The 14,759-nt window shown below is 50.4% G+C and overlaps 1 protein-coding gene and 1 non-coding gene across 2 annotated transcripts in view; both read right to left on the bottom strand.

Moving 5' to 3' along the window:
• The window catches only part of LOC140396386 (stabilin-2-like), a 246,525-nt gene that overhangs the window by 120,163 nt on the left and 111,603 nt on the right, over nucleotides 1-14,759 (bottom strand). The window contains exons 34-35 of the mRNA XM_072484967.1: nucleotides 5,812-5,943; nucleotides 1,677-1,805 (exon numbers count right to left, since the gene is read on the bottom strand). Of these exons, the coding sequence (XP_072341068.1) occupies nucleotides 1,677-1,805; nucleotides 5,812-5,943 (261 nt within the window). The remainder of the gene's footprint in view (nucleotides 1-1,676; nucleotides 1,806-5,811; nucleotides 5,944-14,759) is intronic.
• LOC140396695 (U2 spliceosomal RNA) lies at nucleotides 10,946-11,136 on the bottom strand. The gene has a single exon (XR_011936598.1). It is a non-coding gene; the product is annotated as a U2 spliceosomal RNA (small nuclear RNA).

Raw genomic sequence — 14,759 nt, 5'->3', positions numbered from 1 at the left:
CCAGAGAAACTACTGGAACACGCAGGATCGTGAAGGAGGACAGCAGAGAGCTTGTGAGAAGCCAGGTATCCAGGGAGACCTAAAGGTTGATGACTCCTTACTACTGGCCTGCGAAACAGTGGTGTTCTGTTGGCATGACTGGGTATCTGAGGGATTGCATGGAAGATGAATCTTGAATGCACAGGGAAAACCAGGAGCGAGGGACACCAGAAGGAGAGTTGGAAACCCTGGAGGTGGATCCTTGGTCAAGACATCGGAGAAAAAGCGATGGAGAGAAATCCAAGGTGTGTACTTTGACAGCAGAAATTGTAAACCCTCATGTGAAAGAAAAAATTCCAGTGAGACCATTTATCTCACAGTATGCAAAGGATCCGGTGGGAATTGCTGAGAAATCCGTAGAATGTGTTTGGGTGGCATCTGACACTATGGGCGGGATTCTACGGCCCCCGCCGGGTTGGAGAATCCCTGGGGGGAGGGGGGCATGAATCCCACCCCGCCGCTCCGACACCGGCTGCCGTATTCTCCGGCGCCAGTTTGCGGGCAGGGGCGGGGTATATGCCCCGCCGGTCGGGGGCCGTTGTCAGCGGCACACCCGGCAATTCTCCAGGCCCCGATGGGCCGAGCGGCCGCCCGTTTTCAGCCAGTCCCGCCGGCGTGGAATGGACATGGTCCATCACGGCGGGTCTTGGCTATTCGCCGTTTAGCAGGGTCATCGGGGGGGGAGGGTGCAGGGGGATCCGGCCACGGGGGGGCCCCCACGGTGCCCTGGCCTGCGATCGGAGCCCACCGATCTGCGGGCAGGCCTGTGCCGTGGGGGCACTCTTTCCCTCCGCGCCGGTCTCTGTAGGGCTCCGCCATGGCCGGCGCGGAGAAGAACCCCCCTGAGTATGCGCAGGAACACACCGGCGGTTCTGCGCCTGCGCCAGAACACGCTGGCGGTTCTGCGCATGCGCGGGACCATGGCGGCGGTTGGCGCGGCACCAACCCCTCTGCCGCCGGCCTAGGCCCCGGAAGTGCGGGGGATTCCGCAACTTCCGGGTGGCCCGACGCCGGAGTGGTTCGCGTCATTCTTGGCACCGGCGTCGGGCCTTCCCGCTGATTGTGGGAGAATCCCGCCCCTGGTTTCAGAATGTGGGGTGTCTAACCACAGTTCACTGACTGGTTTACATGGACTATGTACTTGCTGTGAACATTAGAGTATAAAATAGGTTTTTTAACTGGTGTTACCCCTACAAATATGTATATAGGTATAATGGGGTGAAGGAGCTGTGTAAAATAGTTACTCTTTTCTTGTTTAATAAATTCTTTTGTTAAAAGTTCATCAGCCGTTTCTGTGACTCTGTTTAGTAGGCACCCTGCATGTTTCTAAGCAAAAAATAAAAGTTAGGATCGATCAAGCAGGGTAACACCCTACTTGTAGAGTAGGGACATCAGCTAGGATTGTAACAAAAGGACCGCACACATATCAGCTATTGGACCATTCGGGAGTGACCTCCTCAACCTTGTTCTTACTAACAGGTCATATTTCTCCCTTGTTTTAAAATGCAATGTAACTGTATGCTTGGTGCAAACTGTGGCTTAGTTGGCAGCATTGATGCCTCTGAGTCAGAGGGTGTCGGTTAAGCCCCACTCCAGGGTCAGGAGCACCGCCAGCTTCAACCCATTTTGTCACTTGCCTGCAACACTGTTGATTCATTGGTGTCACAGCGATTTTTCTGGATCTCCAGAACCCTCATTAGTCCATGGATCACTCCTTTGTCTGTTTCCACGTCAGTGAAATTGACTGGTGCGTCATTCACAAAAAGCTGCAACGATAAACAATTTGTTATCGCAGGAGAGATTTATTTGAGCTTTTCAAAATCATGAATGGTCTTGATGAAGAGTGAACAAGACAAAACTGTTTCCATTGGCAATCATCATAGAGACTCGTGAGACCCATTCCACAACAAACACAGAAAATAACTAAGACAACTCCGATAACACCTGAGAGTTTAAGCAAGAAATAACTCCTACAAATTTAAATGCTTTAACTCAGACTTTGACAATGTAAGTTGGATTAACTGCAAACTCTTGATTTCTAAGTGATACTTTAATTGACTTGAACCCCTATGTCTGGTCAAGCACTGCGCGCTGAGGTGAGGCAAGACTTCAATTTCCAATCAATCAGAGGTGTGAGTCACGAAGGTTATTCCAGGACTTGTGCATGTCAAAGATGCCTCATTACTTTAGTGGTCTTGGGGCTTTATGCCCCCCTCCCTCCCCGGCCAGGTGTGTTTTCAGTGAGGGAAGGGGCATGTGATATATGACAGGAGGGTAGCCACCACTTCCTGCCCACCCCTGACCCATTCCCCATAGTATGGGATTAAGGCACCCACTAACCTGCCCGTTCCTAGGCCTACCACTCAACCCACCTCCACTGACATAATCGCTGCGCAATGGAAGGTAGGCAAGAGTAGGAAGGCAATTCTTTCAGCGAAGTTAGTGAAAGGGCAATAAGTGGGAGGAGGTACATACTTTGGCGCATGCCCTGTGCACATTGAAGACACCTCCCCACACTCCTCCGCTCCAAGATCATAACCCGCTTTGTGCCTCCTCTCCTGGTCTCCATAACTCTATAATCCCACCCTCTTGCTCCCCGCTAGGGTGCCCGATCCCTCTACTGTCTTCTGGTGCTGCTGTGACTGCAGGAGCTGCCGGCAAATCAGATTCACCGGCAGCTCTTAAGGGCAGAGCTTTCTTCCCCTGAAGGGCGGAAGTCCAACCCTAGGCTTGTTTAGGATGCTGTCAGCTTAGCATTGCTGTGAACTGGCCTTTTATAAAGTCGGCTGTTTTGTGACCAAATTTCCTTCAGTGGGGAGGGGTGGAGGGGTCAGCAATAACCCCCCCCCCCGCCTGTAAAATTCAGCCCATAATTTCTGAAATAAAGAAAGAACGTCAACAGCAAGAATAAGACTTGCATCTACATAGCTCTTTTCATGATCACCTCACATCATTTCAAAGCACTTTACAGCCAATGAAGTACTTTTGAAGTTTAGTTACAAGTTGGAATGTAGGAATCCGGCAGCCAATTTGTGCACAGCAAGCTTCCATAAACAGTAATATGACCAGATCATCTATTTTTCTTAATGACTTTGGTTGGGAGATTAATATTGGTCATTATAATGACCATCTCTGACAACTTTCTCCCCACCCTTACCAACTATTGCTCGCTGTTTACCTCCAGCGCATTACCCTGGAAGGAATTTGTTACCCAGCTCTCTCAGCAATTCAATCTAATCCCAGCTGCTCCTCCTCCAGCTTTCCACTTGGCATTACAATGCTGTTGTTGTTATTTTTGTTGCTGCCACTTGGCCTCTCGAGCTTTCTCTGCCATTTAATGAGATCATGGCTGATCTGCTTGTAATCTCAACCTCACATGCCTGTCTAACCCCCAATAACCTTCCACCCCATTCCTTATCAAGAATCTATCTACCTCTGCTTTAGAAATATTCAAAGACTCCTCTTCTATCATCTTTTGAGGAAGAGTGTTCCAAAGATGAACAACCCTCGGAGATAATGATTCTCCACAACCCTGTCTTAAATGGGCATCTTATTTTTAAACAGTGACCCCTAGTTCCAGATTGTCCCACAAGAGAGAAACATCCTCTCCACATCCGTCCTGCCAAGACCCCTCAGGACCTTATATGTTTCAATCAAGTCGCCGCTTACTCTTCTAAGATCCAGCAAATACAAGCCTATTCTGTCCAACCTTTCCAACATAAGACAACCTCCCTAATTTGATATTCAATTTCCCTCACAATAAACAATAAAATTCTATTACCTTTCTTAATTACTGCTGTACCTGCATACTAACCTTTTGTGATTCATACACTAGGACCCTGGATTTCCCTGCATCTCAGAGCTCTGCAATCTCTCTCCATTTAGATAACTTGCTTCTTTTATATACTTCCTGCCAAAATTGAATTTCACATTTTCCCATAATATATTCCTTTTGCCAGATCTTTGTCCACTCACTTAATATATCTGTATATTTTTGTAACCTCCCTTATGTCCTTTCCGCGACTTATTTTCCCTTCGATCTTTGCGTCGTCAGAAAATTTAGTAACCAGACCTTCTATTCCTTCATCCAAATCAATTATATGAATTGTAAAACATTGAGGTCCCAGCACTGTTATATCTTGGCAACCAGAAAATGACCCATTTATACCCAGGGCGAAATTCTCCCGAAACGGCGCGATGTCCGCCGACTGGCGCCCAAAATGGCGCCAATCAGACGGGCATCGCGCCGCCCCAAAGGTGCGGAATGCTCCGCATCTTTGGGGGCCGAACCCCAACATTGAGGGGCTAGGCCGACGCCGGAGGAATTTCCGCCCCGCCAGCTGGCGGAAACGGCCTTTGTTGCCCCGCCAGCTGCCGCGGATATGACATCCCCGGGCGGCGCATGCGCGGGAGCGTCAGCGGCTGCTGACAGTTTCCCACGCATGCGCAGTGGAGGGAGTCTCTTCCGCCTCCGCCATGGTGGAGACCGTGCCGGAGGTGGAAGGGAAAGAGTGCCCCCATGGCACAGGCCCGCCCGCGGATCGGTGTGCCCCAATCGCGGGCCAGGCCACTGTGGGGGCACCCCCCGGGGCCAGATCGCCCTGCGCGCCCCCCCCCAGGACCCCGGAGCCCGCCCACGCCGCCTTGTCCCGCCGTTCAAAAGGTGGTTTAATCCACGCCGGCGGGACAGGCAATTTATCGGCGGGACTTCGGCCCATCCGGGCCAGAGAATCGAGCGGGGGGGCCCGCCAGCCGGCGCGGCCCGATTCCCGCCCCCGCCGAATATCCGGTACCGGAGACTTCGGCAACCAGCGGGGGCGGGATTCACGGCAGCCCCCGGCGATTCTCCAACCCGGCGGGGGGTCGGAGAATGACGCCCCCATTCTCTGTTTCCTGTTAGCTAGCCAATTGTCTATCCATGCCAATATGTTACCCCAACACTGTGAGCTTCTTGATGTGGGACCTTATTCTGGAAATCTAAGTATCTCCAGTGGTTCCCCTTTATCCATTTCTTTGAAGAACTCAAATTGGTCAAACATGATTTATTTCCCTGAGTGGTTGCCTTGAAAATTTCCAGTCAGTAATAACTTCCAACATTTTCCCTCAAACAAATGTTGAAACAATTGGTTGTTGTTCCTTCTGTTTTTGCTGTTGCTGCGGTTTCTCAAAACGTCCTCACCAAGCCAGTCACCATCTCCCATTCAACCACAGTATACCCTCAGTATGGCTCAGTATGTAAGGGTGTAACTAGGTCGGAAGTTATGTGATTTATTTTCCCCAGTAGACCCTAATAACAGGTTGATAGCACATGCAGTCAGCACTGATTCATTATAAATCTTTATGAGCGATTTGTTTTTGTATGAGGTACAGTTCGCCCTCTAGAGTTAGGATCAATGTGGTTTTCTAAACTTGTTTTGATGTCCTAAATGAGTCAGTAAGGACTTTTCTTGATTTCTTCCACCTTCATTGGCCCAAATTTATTTTTTTCCCACCCCCAGGAGTATCCATGGTTCCAGTGGGTGGGGAATACCTGATTCTTGATGCACTCACCATGATGATTGCATGGGTCATGTTAGGTGGGCCAGCTGGGCTATTTTCTGCCCCACATTTCTTAATGGATAGTATTTCAACCATTGCCTACCTCCACCCCTATCTCTCCCCTGCTGCCATTGAAATGCTTATTCATGCCCTAAGCACCTCAAACTTAACTTCTCCCATCTGTGAAGTATACTCTATGTGTTAAACTGATAGAAGTACAGTACATCCACATACCTGCTCATTCCTGCGAAAAAAGCCAACTTGAAAGGAAAATCCTAACATTGTCTCCCGGTGCATCCCGTTGCGCATATCACGTTCCATTAACTTTTGACCCAAAATGACATGGTATTTTGTAAGGTCTTCACTCTGGAGGGAATGAAAGGATACTGTAACATAATCTATTGATTTAGTTCAAAAGTAACATGAAAACCCATTAACAGACTTCCGGTGGCGTGGGCGCACAGGGCGGCTGCAACAACAAGAGCTCCCGCCGGTGGCCACAGTTCGCGGAAATCCCCGAGTCCTCACGCACTCCCCGACTATCGTCGGCCATTTGGGCCGTCACGAGCAGCCAGCGGGGCCGGTTTAAAAACCGGCGAAGAACCCCGCGCAGGTGTCGGGCGGCGGGGGCTGAGGCGCTGGGCCCGGCGCGGCAGGTTAGAGCAGTGGGGGTGGAGCTACGAGGAGGCTGAGGCGGCAGGCCTGAGGACAGGGCACCATGTTGGGAGGGTGCTCCACGTCGGATGGCTCCCACCTAGGAAGGAGAAAGAAGGCTGAAGCCTGGTCCCAGGGGAGCTCTGGGTGAATGCAGAGGAGAAAGAAAGAAGGTTTAAGGAAGTTTGGTGAAAGTTTTTTTTTCTCTCCCCCCTTTTTTTTTTCAAAAAAGGAATGTCAGATTGGTGAAGGACAGGAGGGTGAAGGGGGTGAGAGGTGAAAAGAAAGAAGATAAAAAACAATAAGCCGCTAAAGGATGCGAAGAGCAGCGTCGAAGAAAGGAGGAAATGCGGGTTCGCCGCAGAAGGAGAAGACGAGCAAAAGTATTGACAGGATGGCGGAAGCCGAACTGCAAGGCGGGGCCGCACTACTTACGGTGGAGAAGATGACCGAGGTGATGGCGGTGGAGCTGGAAAAACAGTTTGCGAGGCACATGGAGGCCTTGAGGGAAGAGACGGCGGTCGTGTTGAGGTCATTGGTGGAGGAGGCAATCGGCCCGATGAGGGTGGAGGTGGCAAAGGCATCGGCCGAGGTGAGAGAGCAGGGCGAGAAGATGAAGGAGGTGGAAGAGGCCGTGACACGACACAGCGACCAGGTCACCTCTATGGGGGACGAGCTGCGGAGGGTGGTGGAGGTTAACAGAGGACTCCGAGCAAAGCTGGAAGACTTGGAAAACCGCTCAAGGTGGCACAATCCGAGAATTGTGGGCTTGCCCGAAGGGACAGAGGGCCCAAGGCCAACGCAATACTTCGCAAAGAAGTTGGCGGAGCTGATGGGGGAGGGTGAGAGCCTCACCCTGTACGAGCTAGACCCAGCTCATCGGTCATTAAGGCCGAAGCCCAAAGTGAACAAGCCGCCAAGGGCAGTAATTATCTGCTTCCATAAGTTTTGCATGAAGGAGAAGGTATTAAGCTGGGCGAAGTAGGAGCGTGAGGTGCTGTGGGATGGTACTGCGGTTCGGATCTACCAGGACTTGACGGTGGAGTTGGCAAAAAGACGAGCGGCATTTGGGCGAGTGAAGGCGGCTTTGTACAAGAAGGGGGTGTGATTTGGTGTGGTGTACCCGGCAAAGTTGAGAGTAACATAAACGCCAAAGACTTTTATTTTGAGACAGCGGAGGCGGCTGAGGCGTTCGTGAGGGCAGAAGGCTTGGGACAGACGTGAAGAGCGGAACTGGAAGAGAGACTGTGGACTGTGTTTGAGCGGCTGGAAAATGTACAAATGTTACAACTTTCTTTTTACTGATTTGTATTGAAATTTACTTCTCTTTGCATTGTTACAGAGTTCAAGTTAACGGCGTTCTGTGTTGCGACGGTTAAATGTTATGTTAGTGAATTGTAGGGGTTGGATTGTTGGGTTTGTTTTGGTATTTCTTTCTCTGGGACTGGGTGGAAGGGGGCGAGAGGTCTTGGCGGGGGGAGCCAACCGCGCTAGCTAACTAAAGTCAGTTAGTGAACGGGGGTGAGGTGAGAGGAGGGCTGTGGACGTTGGAGCCTGGATAGGCCTACGAGGCGAGCAAGAGGGGGTGGAGGGATGGATGTTGGGGGATGTTTTTGTAGGGGGGGTTCTTGGGAGGGGGGGAAGGGGTTCGATGTTAACAATGGACAGGGGCGGGTCAGGCTTATGGGGCAGGGCCCGGTGGTATGGTGATGGTGGATAAGAAAGGTGGGGGGTGGGTGGGAGACCCCCAGTAAGGATAGTCACGTGGAACGTGAGAGGGCTAGGAGGTCCGGTCAAGAGGTCAAGGGTGCTTGCACATCTTAAAAGTTTGAAAGTCGATGTAGCAATGCTGCAGGAGATTCACTTGAGGGTGAAGGACCAGGTGAGACTTAAAAAGGGCTGGGTTAGCCAAATGTTTCACTCCGGATTTGATGGAAGGGCTCGAGGGGTAGCGGTGCTGGTCAGCAAAAGGGTACGCTTCCAGATGGAGAAAGTGGTGGCAGATCAGCGGGGTAGATATGTGATTGTGGCAGGGGCGCTGGAGGAGAGATTAGTGGCGCTGTTAAGTGTATACGGTCCCAATTGGGACGATGTGGGATTCGCGAGGAAGGTGTTTGGGGCTCTTCCCGACTTGGACACGCATGAGCTGATTGTGTGGGGGGGGGGACTGGAACTTAGTGCAGGAGCCAAGGTTGGACAGATCACGTCCGCGCTCGCTGGTCCCATCAGGGGGGGGCGAAGGCGCTGGCTGGGCTAATGGTGGAACTGGGAGGGGTGGACTCTTGGAGGTTCCTGCACCCAAGGGAACGGGAGTACTCGTTTTTCTCAGCGGTCCATAAGGTATACTCGCGGATCAACTTTTTTGTGGTGGGGAAGGCTTTGCTGGCTGGAGTCAAGGGTCGGAATACTCTGCAATTGCAGTGTCAGATCACGCTCCACATTGGGTGGATATGGTGCTGGAGAAGGGGGCAGCGCAGAGACCGGGGTGGAAACTGGATGTGGGGCTTTTGTGGAACCAAGTGTTCTGTGAGAAAATTGAAAAGGTAATTAAGGAATATGTAGGTTTCAATTGTACGGGTGAGGTGTCGAAGGCAGTCGTCTGGGAGGCTCTAAAGGTGGTGGTGAGGGTTGAGGTAATTTTGTTTAAGGCCAGGGTGGACAAAGAGGAGAAGTTGGAGCGGCAGAGGGTAATAGATGAGATGTTGGAGGTAGATAGGAGTTATGCAGAGGATGGGGACCCGGCGAAGCTGGAAAAGAGGAAGGAACTACAGGCGAGCTTCGACCGACTGTCCACCAGGAAGGCAGTGCGCCAACTGAGACGAGCAAGGGGTGCAGTTTATGAACTTGGAGATAAAGCGGGGCTTTATCTCCAAGTTCATAAACTGTATGTTAGCAGGTCAGCTCCGGAGGGAGGCAGCGGCAAGGGAAATTCTTCAGGTGAAGGATAGGGCAGGGAAGTTGGTGATGGCTCCAGTGCTGATTAACAAGGTTTTTGAGGTGTTTTATGAGAGGTTGTACAAGTCAGAGCGAACCGGGGGAGACCGTGAGATGCAGGAATTTCTAGATGGGTTGGAATACCCGAGGCTAGGGGAGGGGGACAGGGCTACATTAGAAGGAGCAATAGTGGAGCAGGAGATAAAGGATGCGATTGGGAGGATGCAGTCGAGGAAGGTGGCAGGGCCGGATGGGTTTCCGGTGAAATATTATAAAAACTTAAAGGATAGGTTGGCATCCCTGATGGTGGGGATGTTTGAGGAGGAGATAGGGAAGGGGTATTGCCGCAAACCTTGGGGCAGGCATGGATTTCACTGTTGCTAAAAAAAGATAAGGGTCCGACGGAGTGTGGGTCGTATCGGCCCATATCACTTCTGAATATGGACGCAAAAGTGTTGGCGAAGGTACTGGCGGGTAGACTGGAGGAGTGCCTCCCAAAGGTGATAGGGGAGGATCAGACGGGGTTCGTGAAAGGGAGGCAGCTGTTTTCGAACATTAGGAGGGTTTTGAACGTTGTTATGGCACCGGCGGAAGGGAAGGAAACAGAGGTAGTTGTGGCATTGGACGCCGAGAAGGCGTTTGATCGGGTGGAATGGGGGTACCTGATGGCAGTGCTGGAGCGGTTTGGGATTGGACCAAGATTTGTGAACTGGGTAAAGCTATTATATAAGGAGCCGAAGGCGAGTGTCCGCACAAATAATATCAGTTTGAGATTATTTTCTCTCCACCGTGGGACGAGACAGGGATGTCCTATGTCCCCCCTGCTGTTTGCAGATGCGATTGAGCTATTGGCCATCACATTGAGAAGTTCGGGAGGATGGAAAGGAATAGTGCTGGGGGATAGAGCATAGAGTGTCCTTATATGCCGACGATTTGCTGTATGTGTCGGAACGGAGTGCGTCGATAGGAGGAATATTGGAGCTACTGCGGGTATTTGGGTCTTTCTCGGGGTACAAGCTGAACCTGGACAAGAGTTTTGTGGTGTCTCGGCCGGGGGTGGGGGCAGGGGAGGGGGGGCTGCCATTCCGTAGAGCAGGGACTCATTTTAGGTATCTGGGGGTGCAGGTTGCCCAGGAGTGGGGGAGGCTTCGCAGGTACAACATCACTAGTTTGGTGGGGAGAGTGAAAGCCGATCTGGCAAGGTGGGACGGCCTTCCTCTGTCACTGGCGGGTCGGGTACAGGCGTTTAAAATGAATGTGTTGCCGCGATTCCTGTTTATTTTTCAATGCCTACCGATTTTCCTGCCAAAGTCTTTTTTCAGGGAGATTGAGGGAAGGATTACCTCATTCATATGGGGAGGGAAGGTGGCCAGAGTGAGAAAGGTGCTGCTACAGAGGGGAAGGCAGGCAGGGGGTTTGGGTCTCCCGAACCTGTTGTACTACTACTGGGCGGCGAATGTGGAGAAGGTGCGGAGCTGGGTCAGAGGGGTTGATTCTCAGTGGGTCAGAATGGAGGAGAGTTTGTGCAGGGGGTCAGGGCTGAAGGCACTTGCAACAGCGTCGCTCCCAACAGCTCCAGGGAAATATTCAGGGAGTCCGGTAATAATAGCTTCATTGAAAATCTGGAGGCAGTTTCGCCAACACTTCGGGTTGGGTTTAGGGTCAAGGGAAATGCCGATTCGGGGGAACCACAGATTTGAGCCAGGGAGGTGGGATGGAAGTTTTTGGAAATGGGAAGAGAAGGGGATTAAGAGGCTAAAAGATTTGTTTCTTCGGGGTCTTTTTTTGCACCGTTCCCGGAGGTACTGCAATACCAGGACGATGCGTGGAGTGGACGGAGCAAGCCCCTATTCCATCTCCCTGCTCCAAAAATCAATTTAATATATGGTCCCCAGATAAGGGACGTATCAGATATTAAACTGATAAGAACAGATACTGCACTTGATCTTAGCCAAAAGGCCGAGAAGCGATCAGTTTGCAGGATTGAGGGAGCTGGAAGCGAAGTATGGGCTAGAGCAGGGAGAAGTGTTTAGGTACATGCAGGTTCGGGATTTTGCCAGGAAGGAGATACAGAGCTCCCCAGAGGAACTGGCCTCCACATTGCTGGAGGAGGTGCTGACGACAAGGGGACTGGAGAAGGGGGAAGTGTCAGCGGTGTACGGCGCTATTTTGGAAGAGGATAAGGCACCATTGGAAGGGATCAAAGCAAAGTGGGAGGAAGAGCTGGGAGAGGTTATAGAGGAGGGGGTCTGGTGTGAGGTACTCCGGAGAGTGAATGCCTCCACGTTATGTGCGAGGTTGGGGCTGATACAGCTGAAGGTGGTATATAGAGCACACCTCACGAGGATGAGCCAATATTTTGAAGGAGTAGAGGATGTGTGTGAGCGTTGCGGGAGGGGGGGGGCGCTAATCACGTTCATATGTTTTGGTCCTGTTCAAAGCTAGGGGAGTACTGCAAGGAGGTGTTTAGGGACATTTCCAAGGTGGTGAGTGTGATACTGGACCCGGGTCCCCAGGAGGCCATATTCGGGGTGTCGGACCAGCCAGGGTTGGAAACGGGAGCGGAGGCAGATATCATAGCCTTCGCCTCATTGATCGCCTGAAGGCGGATCCTGCTGGGATGAAGAGCAGCCTCTCCACTCAGTGCTCTGGCGTGGCGGGGGGACCTGTTGGAATACTTGACCCTTGAGAAGGTTAAGTTCGAACTGAGGGGATGCTCGGAGGGGTTCTACAAGTCATGGGCTCTATTTATTATGCACTTTCAAGAACTGGATAACATCGAACATTAGTTGGGGGGGGGGGGGGGGCGGGGCGGGGGGGGGGGCTGTGTAGATTAAGGGTGACTCTGGGTAATCCCGGATTCCTTTTTGTCATTTGTTTATGTAAACATGCGGGCTGATGTTTGGGGGTTGGTGTGCGGATGGGATTGTTGTTATTAAGGGGATTGACATATCTGTTGCTGATTATTGTTTATTGTTGATGGGTGTAAATGCGGGAGAAAATGTGAAAAAGGAGAATAAAAATATTTTTTTAAAAAAGAAAACCCATTAACATTCTCAGGGAAATGTTGTGATTTTACCAATCGCTCATCAGGGATTGTGTAGACAGACTGTGGGTTCATTTGTTGAGTTGAGGCACATGACAACGTTTGTGCAAGATGTAAATAAAGCTTGAAGAAACTAGCAGCAGAGCTGTGGTGTGGGCTCCACTTGAAGCAAAAGGGGAACTAAAACTGGATTGCATGACACACTTAATTTCTAGTGATGCCATGCTGCAAGCCCTTAAAGGCATATTACAAATGAAACTATCGGCAACTTGCCAAGACTCCCTCAATAGTACATTCCAAACTCACAACTTCTGCCACCTGGAAGGACAAGGCAGCAGATGCATTGGAACTTAGAGTTCTTTGAGGAAGTAACAAGCAAGTTAGACAACGGAGAATCAGTGGACGTTATTTATTTTGATTTCCAGAAGGCCTCTGACAAGCCGCATTGGGGACTGTTAAATAAGTTAAAAGCCCATGGTGTTAAGGGTAAGATCCTGGCATGGATAGAGGATTGGCTGACTGGCAGAAGGCAAAGAGTGGGGATAAAGGGGTCTTTTTCAGGATGGCAGCCGGTGACTAGTGGTTTGCCTCAGGGGTCTGTGCTGGGACCACAACTTTTTACAATATACATTAAAGATCTGGAAGAAGGTACTGAAGGCACTGTTGCTAAGTTTGCAGATGATACAAAGATCTGTAGAGGGACAGGTAGTATTGAGGAAGCAAGGGGGCTGCAGAAGGACTTGGACAGGCTAGAAGAATGGGCAATGAAGTGGCAGATGAAATACAATGTGGAAAAGTGTGAGGTTATGCACTTTGGAAGGAGGAATCTAGGCATAGACTATTTTCTAAATGGGGAAATGCTTCGGAAAGCAGAAGCACAAAGGGACGTGGGAGTCCTTGTTCATGATTCTCTTAAGGTTCATGTGCAGGTTCAGTCGGCAGTTAAGAAGGCAAATGCAATGTTAGCATTCATGTCAAGAGGGCTAGAATACAAGACCAGGGATGTACTTCTGAGGCTGTATAAGGCTCTGGTCAGACTCCATTTGGAGTATTGTCAGCAGTTTTGGCCCCATATCTAAGAAAGAATGTGCTGGCCTTGGAAAGGGTCCAGAGGAGGTTCACAAGAATGATCCCTGGAATGAAGAACTTGTCATATGAGGAACGTTTGAGAACTCTGGGTCTGTACTCGTTGGAGTTTAGAAGGATGAGAGGGGATCTTATTGAAACGTACAAGATACTGCGAGGCCTAGATAGAGTGGACGTGGAGAGGATGTTTCCACTAGAAGCAGAGGACACATCTCAGATTAAAGGGATGATCCTATAAAACAGAGATGAGGAGGAATTTTTTCAGCCAGAGAGTGGTGAATCTATGGAACTCTTTGCCGCAGAAGGCTGTGGAGGCCAATTCACTGAGTGTCTTTAAGGCAGAGATAGATAGGTTCTTGATTAATAAGGGGATCAGGGGTTATGGGAAGAAGGCAGGAGAATGGGGATGAGAAAAATATCAGCCATGATTGAATGGCGGAGCAGACTCGATAGGCCAAGTGACCTAATTCTGCTCCTATGTCTTGTGGCCTTATGGTCTATGCAAATTCCCCTCCATGTTACACACCATCCTGACGGTTGCCAAGTCAAAATTCTGGAACTCCCTTCCTAACAGCAATGTGGGTGTACTTACACCACATGGGCTGCAGTGGCTCAAGAGGACAGCTCACCATCACCTTCCCAAGGACAATTAGGGATGGGCAGTAAATACTGGCCTGGCCAGTGATGCTCACATCGCAGGAACAAATGAAAAAATGGGTAACTAGGGAGGAGGAGGCTCCACAAAGATTCCCATCCTCAAAAATAGGGGTAGCCCCACTACATTAGTGAAAGAGAAAAGGCCGAAACATTTGCAACCATCCTCAGCCAGAAGTGCAAAGTGGATGATCAATCTCAGCCTCTTTCTGAGGTTCCCAGCATTACAGATTTCAACCTTCAGCCAATTCACTCCACGTGATATCAAGAAATGGCTGAAGGCACTGGATACTGCAAAGGCTATGGGCCCTGACAATATTCCGTTATAGAACTGAAGACTTGTGCTCCAGGACATGCCCCACCCCTAGCCACGCTATTCCAGTGTAGTTACAACACTAGCATTTAACCGGCAATGTGGAAAATTGTGCAGGTATTGCCTGTACACAAGAAACAAGACAAATCCAACCCGACCAATTGTTCCCTATCAGTCTACTCTTGATCATCAGTAAAAGTGATGGAATAGCGTTATTAACAAAGCTATCAAGCAGCACTTACACAGCAATAACCTGCTCACTGATGCTCAGATTGAGTTCTATCAGGGCCATTCATCTCCAGACCTCATTACAGCATTGGTTCAAACAAGGACAAAACAGTTGAACTCCAGTGGTGAGGTAAGAGTGACTGCCCTTCACGTCAAGGCAGCATTTGATCAAGTGTGGCATCAAGGAGCCCTAGCAAAATTGGAGTCAATGGGAACCAGGTGGAAAGGAAAGTGGAAAGGAGATCCAGCAGAGGACAGTAGAGCGAA

This window comes from Scyliorhinus torazame, chromosome 19 (assembly GCF_047496885.1).
Source record: "Scyliorhinus torazame isolate Kashiwa2021f chromosome 19, sScyTor2.1, whole genome shotgun sequence".
Taxonomy (NCBI): Eukaryota; Metazoa; Chordata; class Chondrichthyes; order Carcharhiniformes; family Scyliorhinidae; genus Scyliorhinus; species Scyliorhinus torazame.
Note: the sequence above shows the minus strand (reverse complement) of the source record. Positions and strands in the feature narration are given on the sequence as shown.